The 16,020-nt window shown below is 44.0% G+C and overlaps 1 protein-coding gene across 2 annotated transcripts in view; it reads left to right on the top strand.

The window, feature by feature from the left end:
• Positions 1-14,599, top strand: part of KLC2 (kinesin light chain 2) — a 67,637-nt gene extending 53,038 nt beyond the window's left edge. For both annotated transcript variants that reach the window (XM_067472458.1, XM_067472457.1), the window contains exons 12-16: positions 384-492; positions 2,143-2,292; positions 4,783-4,907; positions 8,791-8,851; positions 11,841-14,599. In XM_067472458.1, the coding sequence (XP_067328559.1) occupies positions 384-492; positions 2,143-2,292; positions 4,783-4,907; positions 8,791-8,851; positions 11,841-11,921 (526 nt within the window). In that variant the 3' untranslated portion in view covers positions 11,922-14,599. The remainder of the gene's footprint in view (positions 1-383; positions 493-2,142; positions 2,293-4,782; positions 4,908-8,790; positions 8,852-11,840) is intronic.
• The last annotated feature ends 1,421 nt before the right edge of the window (positions 14,600-16,020 follow it).

Raw genomic sequence — 16,020 nt, 5'->3', positions numbered from 1 at the left:
AACAGAAAAAACTGTGTTTTCTGATTGTTTTTGGCAACCCCTCAGACACCCACCTCGCAACCCCCACAGGGGTTCCGATCCCCAAGTTGAGAAACACTGTTCTAGAAGCATTCTCTCCTGACGTTGTGAGGTTGTGAGGATGCTTGCCATAGATGCAGGAGAAACGTCAGGAGAGAATGCTTCTAGAACATGGCCATATACCCCGAAAAACCTACAACAACCCAGAAAATATTTTAATCCAATGCATTGTTTTGCTTGTTCCGTAGCCCAAATGTGGAGGCTCTGAATACTTTATCTTGAGGGCTTCTCCTTAAGAGATTAGAAAGACACAAAGGTGGCATACCTCTTATCCCTTCTCTCTTTACAACTTACTTCATTCATAGCCCTACAGTCAACACAACGCTAAAAAGCTTGGGGGCTCTCTATCGGCGCCAAGGCAAGCTGGAGGCTGCAGAGACACTGGAAGAATGTGCCCAGAAAACCCGCAAACAGGTGAACATTGTATCATAGTTTCCCATTGTGGTCCCTGTGAATCGCACATATGGTAATTCCTGCACCTGTGCAGACAGTTCGGAATCTTCTAGAAAACTTATTAGACACTTTTAGACGGTAGCCCCGCCCACTCTCCCCTTGAGAGTATATATAGCCAGTGGGCGGGGCTACTGCCTCAGATCCTTTTATCCGCCGCCATTGCAGCAGCTAGGAATCTTTCTCTCATTTTTCTTCATCTTTGACTACGTTTCGGGACTCTGTGAATTTTTACTATTTTATTTTTATTTTACTTTAATTTTCTTTTTTATTTTCTCGTGGTTATGGTATGTTGACCGCTGTGAAGATCCCTTACCTTGCCAGCTGCGGGTGGCAGGGCCTAGGAAGAGACAGGCTAGGTAGTCTCAGCTTAAAAGGCCTGGCAGAGAGCTGCAGGAGCCATCTTAGTTTAGGGAAAGACTCCAGTTCAGAGAGGGGGAGTGGCCTAGGCCTGAGCCAGCCCAGCAACAGCCAGGATTGGTTTGGAAAAGGGGGGCGGAGTTAGCCAGTTGGAGGGAAAAAGAGAAGCTTATTTGGACAGTTTAGTTCAGTTCTGGGTGATGTTAGAGTAGGATTAGAGTTTTAGGAGTCTCTGTTAGGAAATAGGCAGCTTGCCTGAAGTTTGCACAGCAAAGCAGGCTGTGGCAGACTGGTTACAGCTATTTTAGAAAATAAAATAGCTGGGTTTTGTTTAGGAATTGTAACAAAGAATAGAACCATTCTCTCATGCAACCGATACGCTTTAAGAACAAGAACACTTTCATTGTAACAGCCAAGCCTATTCAACTGCATTCGCTTTATTCTGTCACTTCTATTCAATAAACCTTTCTTGTTATTTTTAAAATTTAAGCCTGAGTCAAGTGCCATTTGTGGTTTGAGTCCCTTTCCCTTTTGAATCAACCTCTCCTGGTTCCCCTCAAAGAAGCCCTTGTTAATACACGGTGTTTGGTGGTCCTAGAAAAGCCTTTCTAGTATCTTGAAATAGCTAGAGGGTTCCTGATTCTTTCGTTTATGGTGGCAGCGAAGGTTTTAATAAAGAGACATCCCCTCAAACGCTATAAGTGCCAAAGTGGTGTGAATTCCTTATTGCAGGAGGGACAGTGTTGGGATCTGTTTGCCCCCTGTCCAGTGATCTTTTTTGGCCATAAAGACTGCCTTTATGATTAGGGGTAGATGGTGGGATTGATCGCATTGCCATCTGCCTGGTTATTATAATTGGTGGGGCAGTGGTGGATTACTTTGACCCTCTGCCCAAATAGAATTAAGGAGCCTTTATAACCGCCACTTTCTTTAAGACGTGTCCCTTATGTGGAGGGAAAAGCTGCCCGATGGATAGGTGTTTTATGTGTCTGCAATGCCTGAGGAGAGGCCTTGGGGTATGATCCAGCACCTTCTGCCCCCTTTTTTCACTCCTCAGGCATGTAAGAGTCGTGATATGCATCCTATGGCTCATCTCTTGAGCAGGCCGTTCCTTTCACCCACCCACCCCATGCCGATTTTCAAGGGGAGTGGTGTTTAGGTCTCCTCTCATGTGGAATACTGCCGCGGAGGGGGCCATTCTCTGTTGACTGGGATTGCAATCTCTGGCCCTTCTGACCCCTGCTTTCCCATTAGGGCATGGATGCTATCAACCAGAGCAAGGTAGTGGAACTACTGAAGGATGGCAACCGTTCGGAGCACTGGCAGAACCGAGAGGGAGTTTCCAACACCAACAAATGCGAAAACGGGAATGAAGCTGAGGATGGAGCAGCTGAATGGTCTGGGGTGAGAGCTGGCAAAGCTTGAAACAGCCAAACCCATTAGATGGCTATTGTGTTACCTTTTGTAAAATTTATTTATAGTGTCAGAAGCAAATTGAGGGTACAGTTGTAATGTATTTAAAAACACAAACAAACTTAATAAGTTGCATTGCATAAACAAAACAAAACTGATGCCAGCTAAACAGTATAATTTCTCCAGTGGTGTAGGGCGTAGACATCCTGTGATCATGCAGCATATCTCATTTAGAGCCACATCCACCGTTTTAATGTGGTGAGATGTGTTCCACACTGGGCATACATATTCAGCAGCAGAGTAGCAAAGCAAGTGTCTTCACTGTGTCTAGTTGTGATCCCCAGGTTGTGCCAGTCAGCTTTCATATATTATTTCTCGTGCCCAGTTTTTGCTTGATATTCAAGCAGCGTTTCTTGTAAGTCAGAGCACAGTGCAAAGTGACTCCCATGTATTTGGGCGTTCTGCAATACTCCAGTGGCAATACTTCCCAGGTCATTCCCAGAACTCGGGATGCTTGTCTGTTCTTAAGGTGAAAAGCACATGTCTGTGTTTTAGATGGATTAAGGATCAGCTGGTTTTCCCTGTAATAGGCAGTAAGAGCACCTGAAGCTTTGGAGAGCTTCTGTTCAGCCATTTCAAAGCTCCCCACATGAGTGGTGATGGCACGATCATCAGCATAGATGAAACTGTCCCTTCTGGCAGTGGCTGGTCATTTGTGTAAATGTTAAACATTGATGAAGCAAGCACACTCCCCTGAGCTGGGCCGTTCTTCTGTTTCCACCATCTGCTTCTCCGTAGAACTCAACAAAAAAGCTCCTGTTTTGTAGCAGATTTCCTATGAAGTGGGTGAGGTGGTAGTCCTTTGTGATATTATACATTTTTCTCAGGAGGATGTGATGATTTACAGTTTCCTTTGCTGCTGACAGGTCTTTGAAGACAGCTCCTGTTATGTGCTGCCTTTCAAACCCATCTTCTTTGTGCTGAGTTAGGGGTCAACACTTGTGATGTGCCGCTTTTGCCTTCTGGTATCAGATAATCAGCTGTCTACAAAAATGTTGCCCAGGGGATGCTCGGATGTGTTAGGTTCCTGCGGGGTGGCTTCTTGGATGTCCATTTTGTAAAATGATATCCCAGTATCATGTGGAATATGTCAGTGACACAGCAAGGCAAGGAACACCATCGATCACAGCCACCTTTAGACTATAAACTACTTTATTTATAGCTATACACATTAGCACATCGTAAAACTGCTTCCTCTCCATCCAGTAGCTACATCGCGAACACACTGTTATCAGCACTAGTCCACACCTCCTGCATTCCAGTGTATGACGTACGACACATGATGTGTGTCCACTGCTCTATACACTTTGATTTATGACCTCTCTAGGAATGCCGTTCCCTCCATGGTACAGTTAACTCTTTCCACAAAGGAATACTCTCAGCACATAGCTACTACATTTTAAACATACTGTTGCAACCCAGAGCAGGAAACTGGACCCTCAGACAACCATCCACCACACTTGATTTCAGGAAAACAATCCTTTTTTTTACTGATGAAAGATGAATACAAAATAAAGGAAAAATGCAAAGGTAAAAAGTCACAGTAAAAATCCGCAACAAGAAATGTCCATAAACAAGATCATAAAACCCACAGCAAAACAACTAGAAAACCTCAGAGGAACAAGGCCACTTGAATCAGGAGACCTGCAAAAGCATGAATCTGGAACGATGCCTGGTCTGAAGCTGCATTCAGGCCAGGCATACTTAAGGCCGAGAAATCTATTGCGAGACAAACCTGAAGTTTTTGTTTGCATTTCTCTCAATCTGGCTGACCTACGTGAACTTTGTGCTTCTCCCCGGCTCTGCCAAATCTGCCCCCGCCTATCCTCATTAGGCAGACCAGGTGTCAGATTCTCTGGAGAACTAAGACTGGGAGGAAAAGGGAGTGAAACTTCTCCGCTCGGCTCGGAATGTATGTTCTCATGGGAATTTTGACTTTCACTTTCCAAGGCTGTAGGATTTTCACTACTCAAACCATCATAATCTAAATTGGCCTCAGAATTCACATTGACATCTACATTAGCATCAGGGAATACAATCAGAGAATCAGGTTCAGGTTCACACACAGGCTGAACCCCAACACATACACACACATACATACATACATACTTTGAAATCTACATTGCATTATAGATTGCAGAATAGATTGCTGGAAAGATAATACCAGAAGCTTGTCATGAGTCTTTTAATTTTAAAAGTGATTAAGCTGAGGTGCCATGAAATTTTGCAAAAGACCGAATTCTGAGCCACAGTGAAAGCACTCAAACCACCACAATAATTTGGCAACTTGGGTCCCACAAAGTGCAAGAGAATCCCCCTCCCTTTTAATAAAGGTCAGTATTCAACACAAACCCCAAAGTGCTGTGACATATAAATATCTCCCACATTTTCATGCTTTCTTTCTCTCCCGAATCCTTACAGATGGGCTCAGGAGCCCTGCAGCGCAGCAGCTCCTTTGGGAAACTACGTGACGCTCTGCGGCGGAGCAGCGAGATGCTGGTTAAGAAGCTGCAAGGAAGCAGTCCTCAGGAGCCCAGGAATTTGGGGTGAGGATCCAATAATTACAATATTTTTTATATTACTACTACACTTATTTACTACACTTATTAGATTTCGACCCTGGGAAAAATAATGATAAGTTGTCGAAGGATTTCATGGCCGGAATCACTGGGTTGTTGTAGGTTTTTTCGGGCTATATGGCCATGTTCTAGAGCAGGGGTTGGGAACCTTCGGCCCTCCAGGTGTGGTGGACTTCAACTCCCACAATTCCTTGAGGCTCGGCATTCGCCCCAAAGGCTTACCTTGGCCCAACGAGGTTTGTTTGGCTCTTTTTCATGGAGGACGGGCAGCAAAGGGGGAGAGACGAGCATAACGTAGCTGTGCAGATGGCGAGGAAGGATGCGGAGCCCACAGACTGGCCTCGGAGGGAGAGAGCGGGCGGAAACCCCTGCGGGCAACGCGCCTCCTCGCCGCTAACAACATTCCCTGTCTCTGTAAACAGCGCAGAGCCCTTTCCCTCCAGCCTTCGCCTTCCCTTTTCCCCGACAAGCTCTGCACGACGTCACTCAGCCGGCGTCGTTGCTAGGGAGGGGGTCCATGCGGGGCGGTTGCTAAGGGCCGAAGCGGCGAGGAGGCGCGTTGCCCGCAGGGGTTTCCGCCCGCTCTCTCCCTCCGAGGCCAGTCTGTGGGCTCCGCATCCTTCCTCGCCATCTGCACAGCTACGTTACGCTTGTCTCTCCCCCTTTGCTGCCCGTCCTCCATGAAAAAGAGCCAAACAAACCTCGTTGGGCCAAGGTAAGCCTTTGGGGCGAATGCCGAGCCTCAAGGAATTGTGGGAGTTGAAGTCCACCACACCTGGAGGGCCGAAGGTTCCCGACCCCTGTTCTAGAGGCATTTTCTGCTGACGTTTCGACTGCATCTATGACAAGCATCCTCAGAGGTAGTGAGGTCTGTTGGAAGTAGGAAAATGGGTTTATATATCTGTGGAATGACCAGGGTGGGACAAAGGACTTTTGTCTGCTGGAGCTAAGTGTGACTGTTTCAACTGACCACCTTAATTAGCATTTAATGGCTTGGAAGTGCCTGGGGGGAATCTTTTGTTGAGAGTGATTTGATGTGCCTGATTGTTTACAAGTGGGGTCACCTTTAGTCAACCCTGATGAACCAACCTGGACACAGCATATTATTTGAGAACACAGAAATGCTGGACCACTCTCACAACCACCATGTCAGACTACACAGAGAAGCCATTGAAATCCACAAGAAGCAGGTGGACAATTTCAACAGAAAGGAAGAGACCATGAAAATGAACAAAATCTGGCTACCAGTATTAAAAAACTCAAAAATTACAACAGCAAAACAACAGAGAGTAAACAATCAGGCACATGAAATCACTCTCAACAAAAGATTCCCCCCAGGCACTTCCAAGCCATTAAATGCTAATCAAGGTGGTCAGTTGAAATATTCACACCTAGCTCCAGCAGACAAAAGTCCTTTGTCCCACCCTGGTCATTCCACAGATATATACACCCATTTTCCTACTTCCAACAGACCTCACTACCTCTGAGGATGCTTGCCATTGATGCAGGCAAAACGTCAGGAGAAAATGCCTCTAGAGCATGGCCATATAGACCCACCACTATTTATGTTCACTATTCCCACTTCACTCACTCCCTACTCCTATCCCTTGATCTGTTCTGCTCCCTCCCCTTTCTGTGTTTCTCTTGTTTTTCCTTTTTCCCTTTTTTCTTTATGTAAATGCAAAAACAATAAAGACGATTTATTTAAAATATTTTTATATTACTGTTATATAGATTAAGATATAATATGTTACTTTTATATGTTACTATATAATACAAATTAAATAGACTCATAGAAAGAGTTGGAAGAGACAGTCAAGAAGTAACGGGAAAAGGAGAGAAAGAGGGGAAGGAATGAAGGAGGGAGAGAAGGAAGGAAGGAAAGGAAGAATGGTAGAGAAGGAAGGAAGGAGAAAAGGAATAAAAAGTTAAAGGAAAGAGAGGGAAGAAAGGAGACAAGGAACTTAAGACAGAAAGAGGGAAGGACGGAAGGAGAAAAGGAAATAAAAGGTTAAAGGAGAGAGATAGGGTAGGAAGGATACAAGGAACGTAAGACAGAAAGAGGGAGGGAGGGAGGGAAGGAAGGAAGGAGAGAAGGAAGGAAGGAGAAAAGGAAATAAAAAGTTAAAGGAAATAGAGGGAAGGAAGGAGACAAGGAACTTAGGACAGAAAGAGGGAAGGAAGGAAGGAGAAAAGGAAATAAAAAGTTAAAGGAAAGAGAGAGGGAAGGAAGGAGACAAGGAACATAAGAGAGAAAGAGGGAGGGAGGGAAGGAAGGAAGGAGAGAAGGAAGGAAGGAGAAAAGGAAATAAAAAGTTAAAGGAAAGAGAGAGGGAAGGAAGGAGACAAGGAACTTAGGACAGAAAGAGGGAAGGAAGGAAGGAGAAAAGGAAATAAAAAGTTAAAGGAAAGAGAGGGAAGGAAGGAGACAAGGAACTTAAGACAGAAAGAGGGAGGGAGGGAGGGAGGGAGGGAGGGAAGGAAGGAAGGAAGGAAGGAAGGAAGGAGAGAAGGAAGGAGAAAAGGAAATAAAAAGTTAAAGGAAAGAGAGAGGGAAGGAAGGATACAAGGAACGTAAGACAGAAAGAGGGAGGGAGGGAGGGAAGGAAGGAAGGAGAGAAGGAAGGAAGGAGAAAAGGAAATAAAAAGTTAAAGGAAATAGAGGGAAGGAAGGAGACAAGGAACTTAGGACAGAAAGAGGGAAGGAAGGAAGGAGAAAAGGAAATAAAAAGTTAAAGGAAAGAGAGAGGGAAGGAAGGAGACAAGGAACATAAGAGAGAAAGAGGGAGGGAGGGAAGGAAGGAAGGAGAGAAGGAAGGAAGGAGAAAAGGAAATAAAAAGTTAAAGGAAAGAGAGAGGGAAGGAAGGAGACAAGGAACTTAGGACAGAAAGAGGGAAGGAAGGAAGGAGAAAAGGAAATAAAAAGTTAAAGGAAAGAGAGAGGGAAGGAAGGAGACAAGGAACTTAAGACAGAAAGAGGGAAGGAAGGAAGGAGAAAAGGAAATAAAAAGTTAAAGGAAAGAGAGAGGGAAGGAAGGAGACAAGGAACATAAGAGAGAAAGAGGGAAGGAAGGAAGGAGAGAAGGAAGGAAGGAGAAAAGGAAATAAAAAGTTAAAGGAAAGAGAGAGGGAAGGAAGGAGACAAGGAACTTAAGACAGAAAGAGGGAAGGAAGGAAGGAGAAAAGGAAATAGTTAAAGGAAAGAGAGAGGGAAGGAAGGAGACAAGGAACATAAGAGAGAAAGAGGGAGGGAAGGAAGGAAGGAATCATAGAATCAAAGAGTTGGAAGAGACCTCATGGGCCATCCAGTCCAACCCCATTCTGCCAAGAAGCAGGAATATTGCATTCAAATCACCCCTGACAGATGGCCATCCGGCCTCTGTTTAAAAGCCTCCATCACCAAAGAAGGAAGAAAGGAGAAAAGGAAGGATGTTCCCAGAGAGCAAAGAAAGGGAGGAAAGAAACAGGTAGAGATGGAAGAAAGAAGAAGAGAAATAAGAAGGGAATGAAAAAGAGGGAAGGAAGGAAAGAAAGAAAGAGGGAGGGAAGGTTGGCCACAGCAACGCGGGTACAGCTAGTAAATAAATAATTTTGGAGGCGACTTGCCATTACCGCTTTCTGAGGCTGAGAGAGTGTGACTGGCCACTTGGGAATTCAAACCTCACCAGCTCACCAATATTTAGCTTAACTGCTCCTGAACCTGGAGGCTTGATTTTTTGACTCTCGTGGCTCATAACAAATGGGGAGCTGGAGTGACATCCCACAGGAATAATCCATATTCTCCTCCCAAGCAAGTCTCTTTCCTTCCTTCATAGACTCTAATGTCTGACACTTTTGGGTCTTCCCACAGGATGAAGCGGGCCAGTTCTCTCAACTTTCTGAACAAGAGTGTAGAAGAGGAATCAAGCCAGGTATGCACGGATTCTAGAATTGTTCCTTTTTCGGCTTCTCAACAGCAGTAAGGCTTGGCCCAAAAAGAGCTGATTTTTCGCCCATGTCTAGCATTATTTTTTTTAATTTTAATTACATTTGGCCTATCCATAGATTTTATAGTGTGTTGTCCTATTGATAATGTTTATGTTATTGTTTTATTGTTTGTTGTTTTTAAATTGCTTGTATTGTTGTATTTTGGGCTCGGCCTCATGTAAGCCGCACCGAGTCCCTTGGGGAGATGGTTTGTTGTTCATTCGTTCAGTCGTCTCCGACTCTTCGTGACCTCATGGACCAGCCCACGCCAGAGCTCCCTGTCGGCCGTCACCACCCCCAGCTCCCTCAAGGTCAGTCCAGTCACTTCAAGGATGCCGTCCATCCATCTTGCCCTTGGTCGGCCCCTCTTCCTTTTACCTTCCACTTTTCCCAGCATCATTGTCTTCTCTAGACTTTGCTGTCTCCTCATGATGTGGCCAAAGGACTTCCACTTTGTCTCTAGTCTCCTTCCCTCCAGTGAGCAGTCGGGCTTTATTTCCTGGAGGATGGACTGGTTGGATCTTCTCGCAGTCCAAGGCACTCTCAGAACTTTCCTCCAACACCACAGCTCAAAAGCATCGATCTTCCTTCGCTCAGCCTTCCCTAAGGTCCAGCTCTCACATCCGTAGGTGACTACAGGGAATACCATGGCTTTGACTAGGCAATGGATCTTTGTTGCCAGTCTGATGTCTCTACTCTTTACTATTTTATCGAGACTGGACATTGCTCTCCTCCCAAGAAGGAAGCGTCTTCTGATTTCCTGGCCACAGTCTGCATCTGCAGTCATCTTTGCGCCTAGAAATACAAAGTCTGTTACGGCCTCCACATTTTCTCCCTCTATTTTCCAGTTGTCAATCATTCTTGTTGCCATAATCTTGGTTTTTTTGATGTTTAGCTGCAACCCAGCTTTTGCGCTTTCTTCTTTCACCTTGATTAGAAGGCTCCTCAGCTCCTCCTCGCTTTCGGCCATCAGAGTGGTGTCATCTGCATATCTGAATCATAGAATCATAGAATCAAAGAATTGGAAGAGACCTCATGGGCCATCCAGTCCAACCCCCTGCCAAGAAGCAGGAATATTGCATTCAAATCACCCCTGACAAATGGCCATCCAGCCTCTGCTTAAAAGCTTCCAAAGAAGGAGCCTCCACCACACTCTGGGGCAGAGAGTTCCACTGCTGAACAGCTCTCACAATCATGAAGTTCTTCCTCATGTTCAGATGGAATCTCCTCTCTTGTAGTTTGAAGCCATTGTTCCGCGTCCTAGTCTCCAAGGAAGCAGAAAACAAGCTTGCTCTCTCCTCCCTGTGGCTTCCTCTCACATATTTATACATGGCTATCATATCTCCTCTCATCCTTCTCTTCTTCAGGCTAAACATGCCCAGCTCCTTAAGCCGCTCCTCATAGGGCTTGTTCTCCAGACCTTTTATCATTTTAGTCGCCCTCCTCTGGACACATTCCAGCTTGTCAATATCTCTTTTGAATTGTGGTGCCCAGAATTGGACACAATATTCCAGATGTGGTCTAACCAAAGCAGAATAGAGGGGTAGCATGACTTCCCTAGATCTAGACACTATGCTCCTATTGATGCAGGCCAAAATCCCATTGGCTTTTTTTGCCGCCACATCACATTGTTGGCTCATGTATAACTTGTTGTCCACGAGGACTCCAAGATCTTTTTCACACGTACTGCTCTTGAGCCAGGCATTGTCCCCCATTCTGTATCTTTGCATTTCATTTTTTCTGCCAAAGTGGAGTATCTTGCATTTGTCACTGTTGAACTTCATTTTCACTGTTGAACTTCTCTCAAGGTTGTTAATGTTTCTTCCAGCCATTTTCACCCCAGCTTTGCATTCCTCCAGCCCCGCACATCGCATGATGTGTTCTGCATACACGTTAAAAAGGTTGGGTGAGAGGATGCAGCCTTGCCGGACGCCTTTCCCAATCTTGAACCAGTCTGTTGTTCCGTGGTCAGTTCTGACTGTTGCTACTTGGTCCTTGTACAGATTCCTCAGGAGAGAGGGAAGGGGGCTTGGGATGCCCATCCCACCAAGAACTTGCCACAATTTATTATGATCCACACAGTCAAAGGCTTTAGAATAGTCAATGAAGCAGAAGTAGATGTTTTTCTGAAACTCCCTGCCTTTCTCCATTCTCCAGCGGATATTGGCAATCTGGTCTCTCGTTCCTCTGCCTTTTCTAAACCCAGCTTGAACATCTGGCAACTCTCTCTCCATGTCTTGCTGGAGTCTTCCTTGCAGGATCTTGAGCATTCCCTTACTGGCATGAGAAATAAGGGCCACTGTACGGAAGTGTGAGCAGTCTTTCGCATTTCCCTTTTTTGGTATGGTTGATAAGTTGATTTTTTTCCAGTCTGATGGCCATTCTTGTGTTTTCCATATTTGCTGGCATATGGCATGCATCACCTTGACAGCATCATTTCAAGATTTTAAACAGTTCGGCTGGGATCCCGTCATCTCCTGCTGCCTTGTTGTTAGCAATGCTTCTTAAGGCCCATTCAACCTCACTCCTCAGGATGTCTGGTTCTAATTCATTCACCACACCGTCCAAACTATCCTCGATATTATTATCCTTCCTATACAGATCTTCTGTATAGTCTCGCCACCTTCTCTTGATCTCTTCAGCTTCTGTTAGGTCCCTGCCATCTTTGTTTCTTATCATACCAATTTTTGCCTGAAATTTACCTCCAATGTTCCTAATTTTCTGGAAGAGGTCTCGTGTCCTTCCTATTCTGTTGTCTTCTTCCACTTCCATGCATTGCTTGTTTAAAAATAGTTGGAGATGGTAGCGGGATATAAATAAAGTGTTATTATTATTATTATTATTATTATTATTATTATTATTCCTTGGTGACGCTGCTATTTTTTCCTCAAGCTTTCTACTACGTTGATAATTGTCCTCTCTCTCGTCCTACAGGTTTCCAGCAGCTTGTCTGACAGCCGGGGCCTTAGCGCGAGTAACGTAGACCTCTCCCGGCGCAGTTCTCTGCTGGCATGAGGAGGGACGGCTCGGCCCACAGCTTGGAGCGTGACTATCGGGGCCCCACTGGACCGACTGCCTGCCTTCTCTGTGCTGAATGCTTACCCCCGTGAGGCACCAGGAGAGCCACTCACCACCCCAAAGTCACAAAGTTGTGCTGCCCCAACTTGGACTGTCTGTGCCCCCCACACGCATGAACGCGCCACACGTCTTCCTTTCCACGGTTGCCATATTGCTGCCACCTTTTGCCAGGAGAGAGCGCAACGTTTGCGCAGAGTCGGCGTGGCTCTTTATTCTGTCCCCATCAATACCCAGGACATTGTTCTTCCAAGCACTACATTCTTCATATAGGTGTATTTATGGTCTTTAGAATGCTAAGAATTGCTTGCCTTGGGATTCAAAGTGAGAAAAATCTGAATTTTGAGTGACAGAAAGTATCAGGAAATCTATCTATTTATGTCTATACAGCAAAACGAAGCAGGGCTTTAAAGTAAAGGCAGAGCAATGCTTCTGTACAGTCGAACCTTGACGATTCTTTAACACAACACTACAGCTTCTTGGGCCGAGAACAATCGCATCGAAGAACAAGACTCCAAAGAAAGCTGGTCAAGAGGGAGAACTTCTTGTCTTGTTGTCACGTGAAGCTTTGCTATCCCACTCTGTGTCCCATTTCCCCGTCTTGGTCCGCTTTACCGTTCGTCTTTCTCCATCGTGGTCTCTGTGAAATCGCCTCAGGGAGTTGCTGTCCTGTTCAGACTTTCTCGCTGCTAAGTGTATGTCCCAGTGCTACCACTTCCATCGCTCTTCTCCCTTATTTCCTTTTGCCTTTTTCTGTTCCACATTTGCGCCAGGACTGTTTTGTTACGTTTTGTCATTTGCACATCCCTGTCTTGGTGGGACAGAGGAATGAAACTGGAAGTCTTTCTACATTTATCGGTGTTGTAGACGCTGCCGGCATCAGTGTGAGCCACTCTCTTCCCAAAACTTAATAGGTACGATCTTTGCTGTCTTCCTTTCCAGCCATAATAGCATTGTTGCGGGGAAAGTCAGGATGCATAACTAGCCAATGCACTTGTGTGTCTCGTGTTGCTCTTTACGGGTCCTTCACTAGATAATTATTTTGGAATTATTGCCCCGTTTGGTCCTATCTTAGCAGCTTGTAAACTTGAAACGGGGCATATAGAAGCTCAAGGAGAACGGGCACAGGAGTCGGAAGATCCCTTTCCCCCATTCCATCTCCTTAAGCCTCTCGGCCTCATATCCGCTTCCACAGAAGGCACTTCGGTTTTGAAAACACAATTCCTCTTACTGTAGCTGGGGGAAGACCCTCATCCGATCCACACGCGTCCCTTCTCTCAGGAAAGGGAAAGATGTATTGTCGAAGGCTTTCATGGCCAGAATCACTGGGTTGTTGTAGGTTTTTTCAGTCTATATGGCCATGTTCTAGAGCAGTGGTTCTCAACCTGGGGTCCCCAGATGTTTTTGGCCCTCAGTTCCCAGAAATCCTAACAGCTGGTAAACTGGGTGGGATTTCTGGGAGTTGTAGGCCAAAAACATCTGGGGACCCCAGGTTGAGAACCACTGTTCTAGAGGCATTCTCTCCTGACATTTAACCTGGATCTGTGGCAAGCATCCTCACAGGTATCTTTCCATCAGTCTATCTATTCATCAGTCTGTCTATCTATCTATCTATCTATCTTATCTATCTATCTTATCTATCTATCTTATCTATCTTATCTATCTATCTATCTATCTATCTATCTATCTATCTATCTATCTGCCTATCCATCCACCCAACAGTCTATTTATCTATCTACGAGGTAGACAAACATTATCTATCTATCTATCTATCTATCTATCTTCTATCTATCCACCCATCCATCCATCTATTAGATAGAGTCATCGTATGTTTGTCTGTCTGTCTATCCATCCACCCGTCAGTCTATTTATCTATCTACAAGGTAGACAGACACACTCTATCTATCTATCTCTATCTGTCTATCTATCTATCTATATCTATCTATCGATCTATCTATTAGTTAGAGTCATAGTATGTTTGTCTGTCTGTCTATCCATCCACCCATTAGTCTATTTATCTACCTACAAGGTAGACGGGCATACTCTATCTATCTCTGTCTGTCTATCTATCTATCTAGCTATCTATCTCCATCTATTAGATAGAATTACAGTATGTCTGTCTGTCTATCCATCCACCCATCAGTCTATTTATCTATCCACAAGGTAGACAGACATATTCTCTCTCTCTCTCTCTCTCTCTCCATCTATTAGATAGAGTCATAGTATGTCTGTCTGTCTGTCTATCCATCCACCCATCAGTCTATTTCTCTATCTACAAGATATATTCCACTTTATTCCACACTTGTATAAACCCCACTTGCCTGATTTCCAACAGACCTCACTACTTCTGAGGATGCTTACCATAGATGCAGGCAAAACGTCAGGAGAGAATGCCTCTAGAACATGGCCATACAGCCTGAAAAAAACCTACAGCAACCCAAAGGAAAAGATCTTACGAACGGGCAGAGCCCAGGCCAACTTGCATCGCTGATGTGTGTGACTTTGTTGAGGAGACGTGGGGTGGGATGAGAGGAAGGGGCTCACCTTGCTCTGCATTCAATTACGTTGCTGTAGAAATAAAATAAAATCAATAAATCAATAAATTAATACATGGAAAACCTTGTCTTTTTTTCGATCTCCTCTGTGTTGTACTGACTTGGCTCTGTTCTCTTCCATGGTTATAGGGCAGGCAACTAGTTTGAGTTTCTAACACAAGTCTGAGAAGGTTGATTTATGTTTAACTAGCGCATCTACTCAGCATGGGTTTTCTAAAGAGCTGCTCCCTGTTGACTTTCCCCCTTCCCCAGCTCGGAGAAGGCCCATCTCACAATGTTTCGGTGGCAACTGTGGACAAGTTCTTTCCTTTCCCCTTTTTTCTCATAAACCTTCACCCTCTTCCTTCCTTCCTTCCTTCCTTCCTTCCTTCCTTCCTTTCTTTCTTTCTTTCCTTCCTTTCTCTTCCCTTCTTTTTCTTTCTTTCCTCCCCTCCCATTATACCTTACCTTTTCCCCTCTCCTTTCTCTTCCTTCTTTTTTTCTTCCCTCCTTCCTTTCTTTCCCTTGTTTTTCTTTCTTATCTCCCTCCCCTTCCTTCTTTTTGTTCATACCTTTCTTCCTTTTTCTTTCCCTTTCCCTTCCTCTCTCCCTTCATACCTTATCCCTTTTCTCCTTTTTCTTTCTTCTCTCCTCCCTCTCTTTCTTTCTTTTCTTCCGCTTTTCCTTCATGCTCATATCTTTCTTTCCTTCATCCCTTGTATTTCCCCCCTCTTCTTCTTTCTTTCCTTTAACTTCCTTTCTCATCCTTTCTTCCCTCCCCTCATACCTTTTCGCCTTTTCATTCCCTTTTTCCCCTCCTTCCTCCCTTACTCTCCTTCCTTTCTTCCTCTCTTCCCTTCATGCACATATCACCTTGCAACAGCCAGCCCGCTTTACTCCCTATTATTCATATACATACAAGAGTAGAATTTTTAAAAGATCAGCTATGAATGAAGAAGCAACTAAAAATCCAGTGTAAAAAAAATTATTATTAATTATATTATTAATGATTATAATATTAATAAGTAAATTTTAATTATTACATTATTTATTATTATCATTAATTATGAGTATGTTATTAATTATCTTTACTTATTAGCATTATTATTAACATTAATATTAATATCCTTTTATCATTGTCAATTATATTACTATTAATTATTGATAATGGTGTTATGATTAATTGTGTTATTCATTGCATTATTAATTAACATTAATGTATTCTTTATGATCATTAATATTATTTATTATTAATTATTTTATCATTAATTAACATTAGCAATAATTAATAACAATTAATAATAATCAACACCATTATTGTTGTTAATTATTAATTACATTATCATTAACATTAGCAATAATAACAATAATCATAGAATCATAGAATCAAAGAGTTGGAAGAGACCTCATGGGCCATCCAGTCCAACCCCATTCTGCCAAGAAGCAGGAATATTGCATTCAAATCACCCCTGACAGATGGCCATCCAGCCTCTGTTTAAAAGCTT

Source organism: Anolis sagrei, chromosome 12 (assembly GCF_037176765.1).
Source record: "Anolis sagrei isolate rAnoSag1 chromosome 12, rAnoSag1.mat, whole genome shotgun sequence".
NCBI classification, from domain to species: Eukaryota; Metazoa; Chordata; class Lepidosauria; order Squamata; family Dactyloidae; genus Anolis; species Anolis sagrei.
This window is presented reverse-complemented; position numbering and strand designations above follow the sequence as displayed.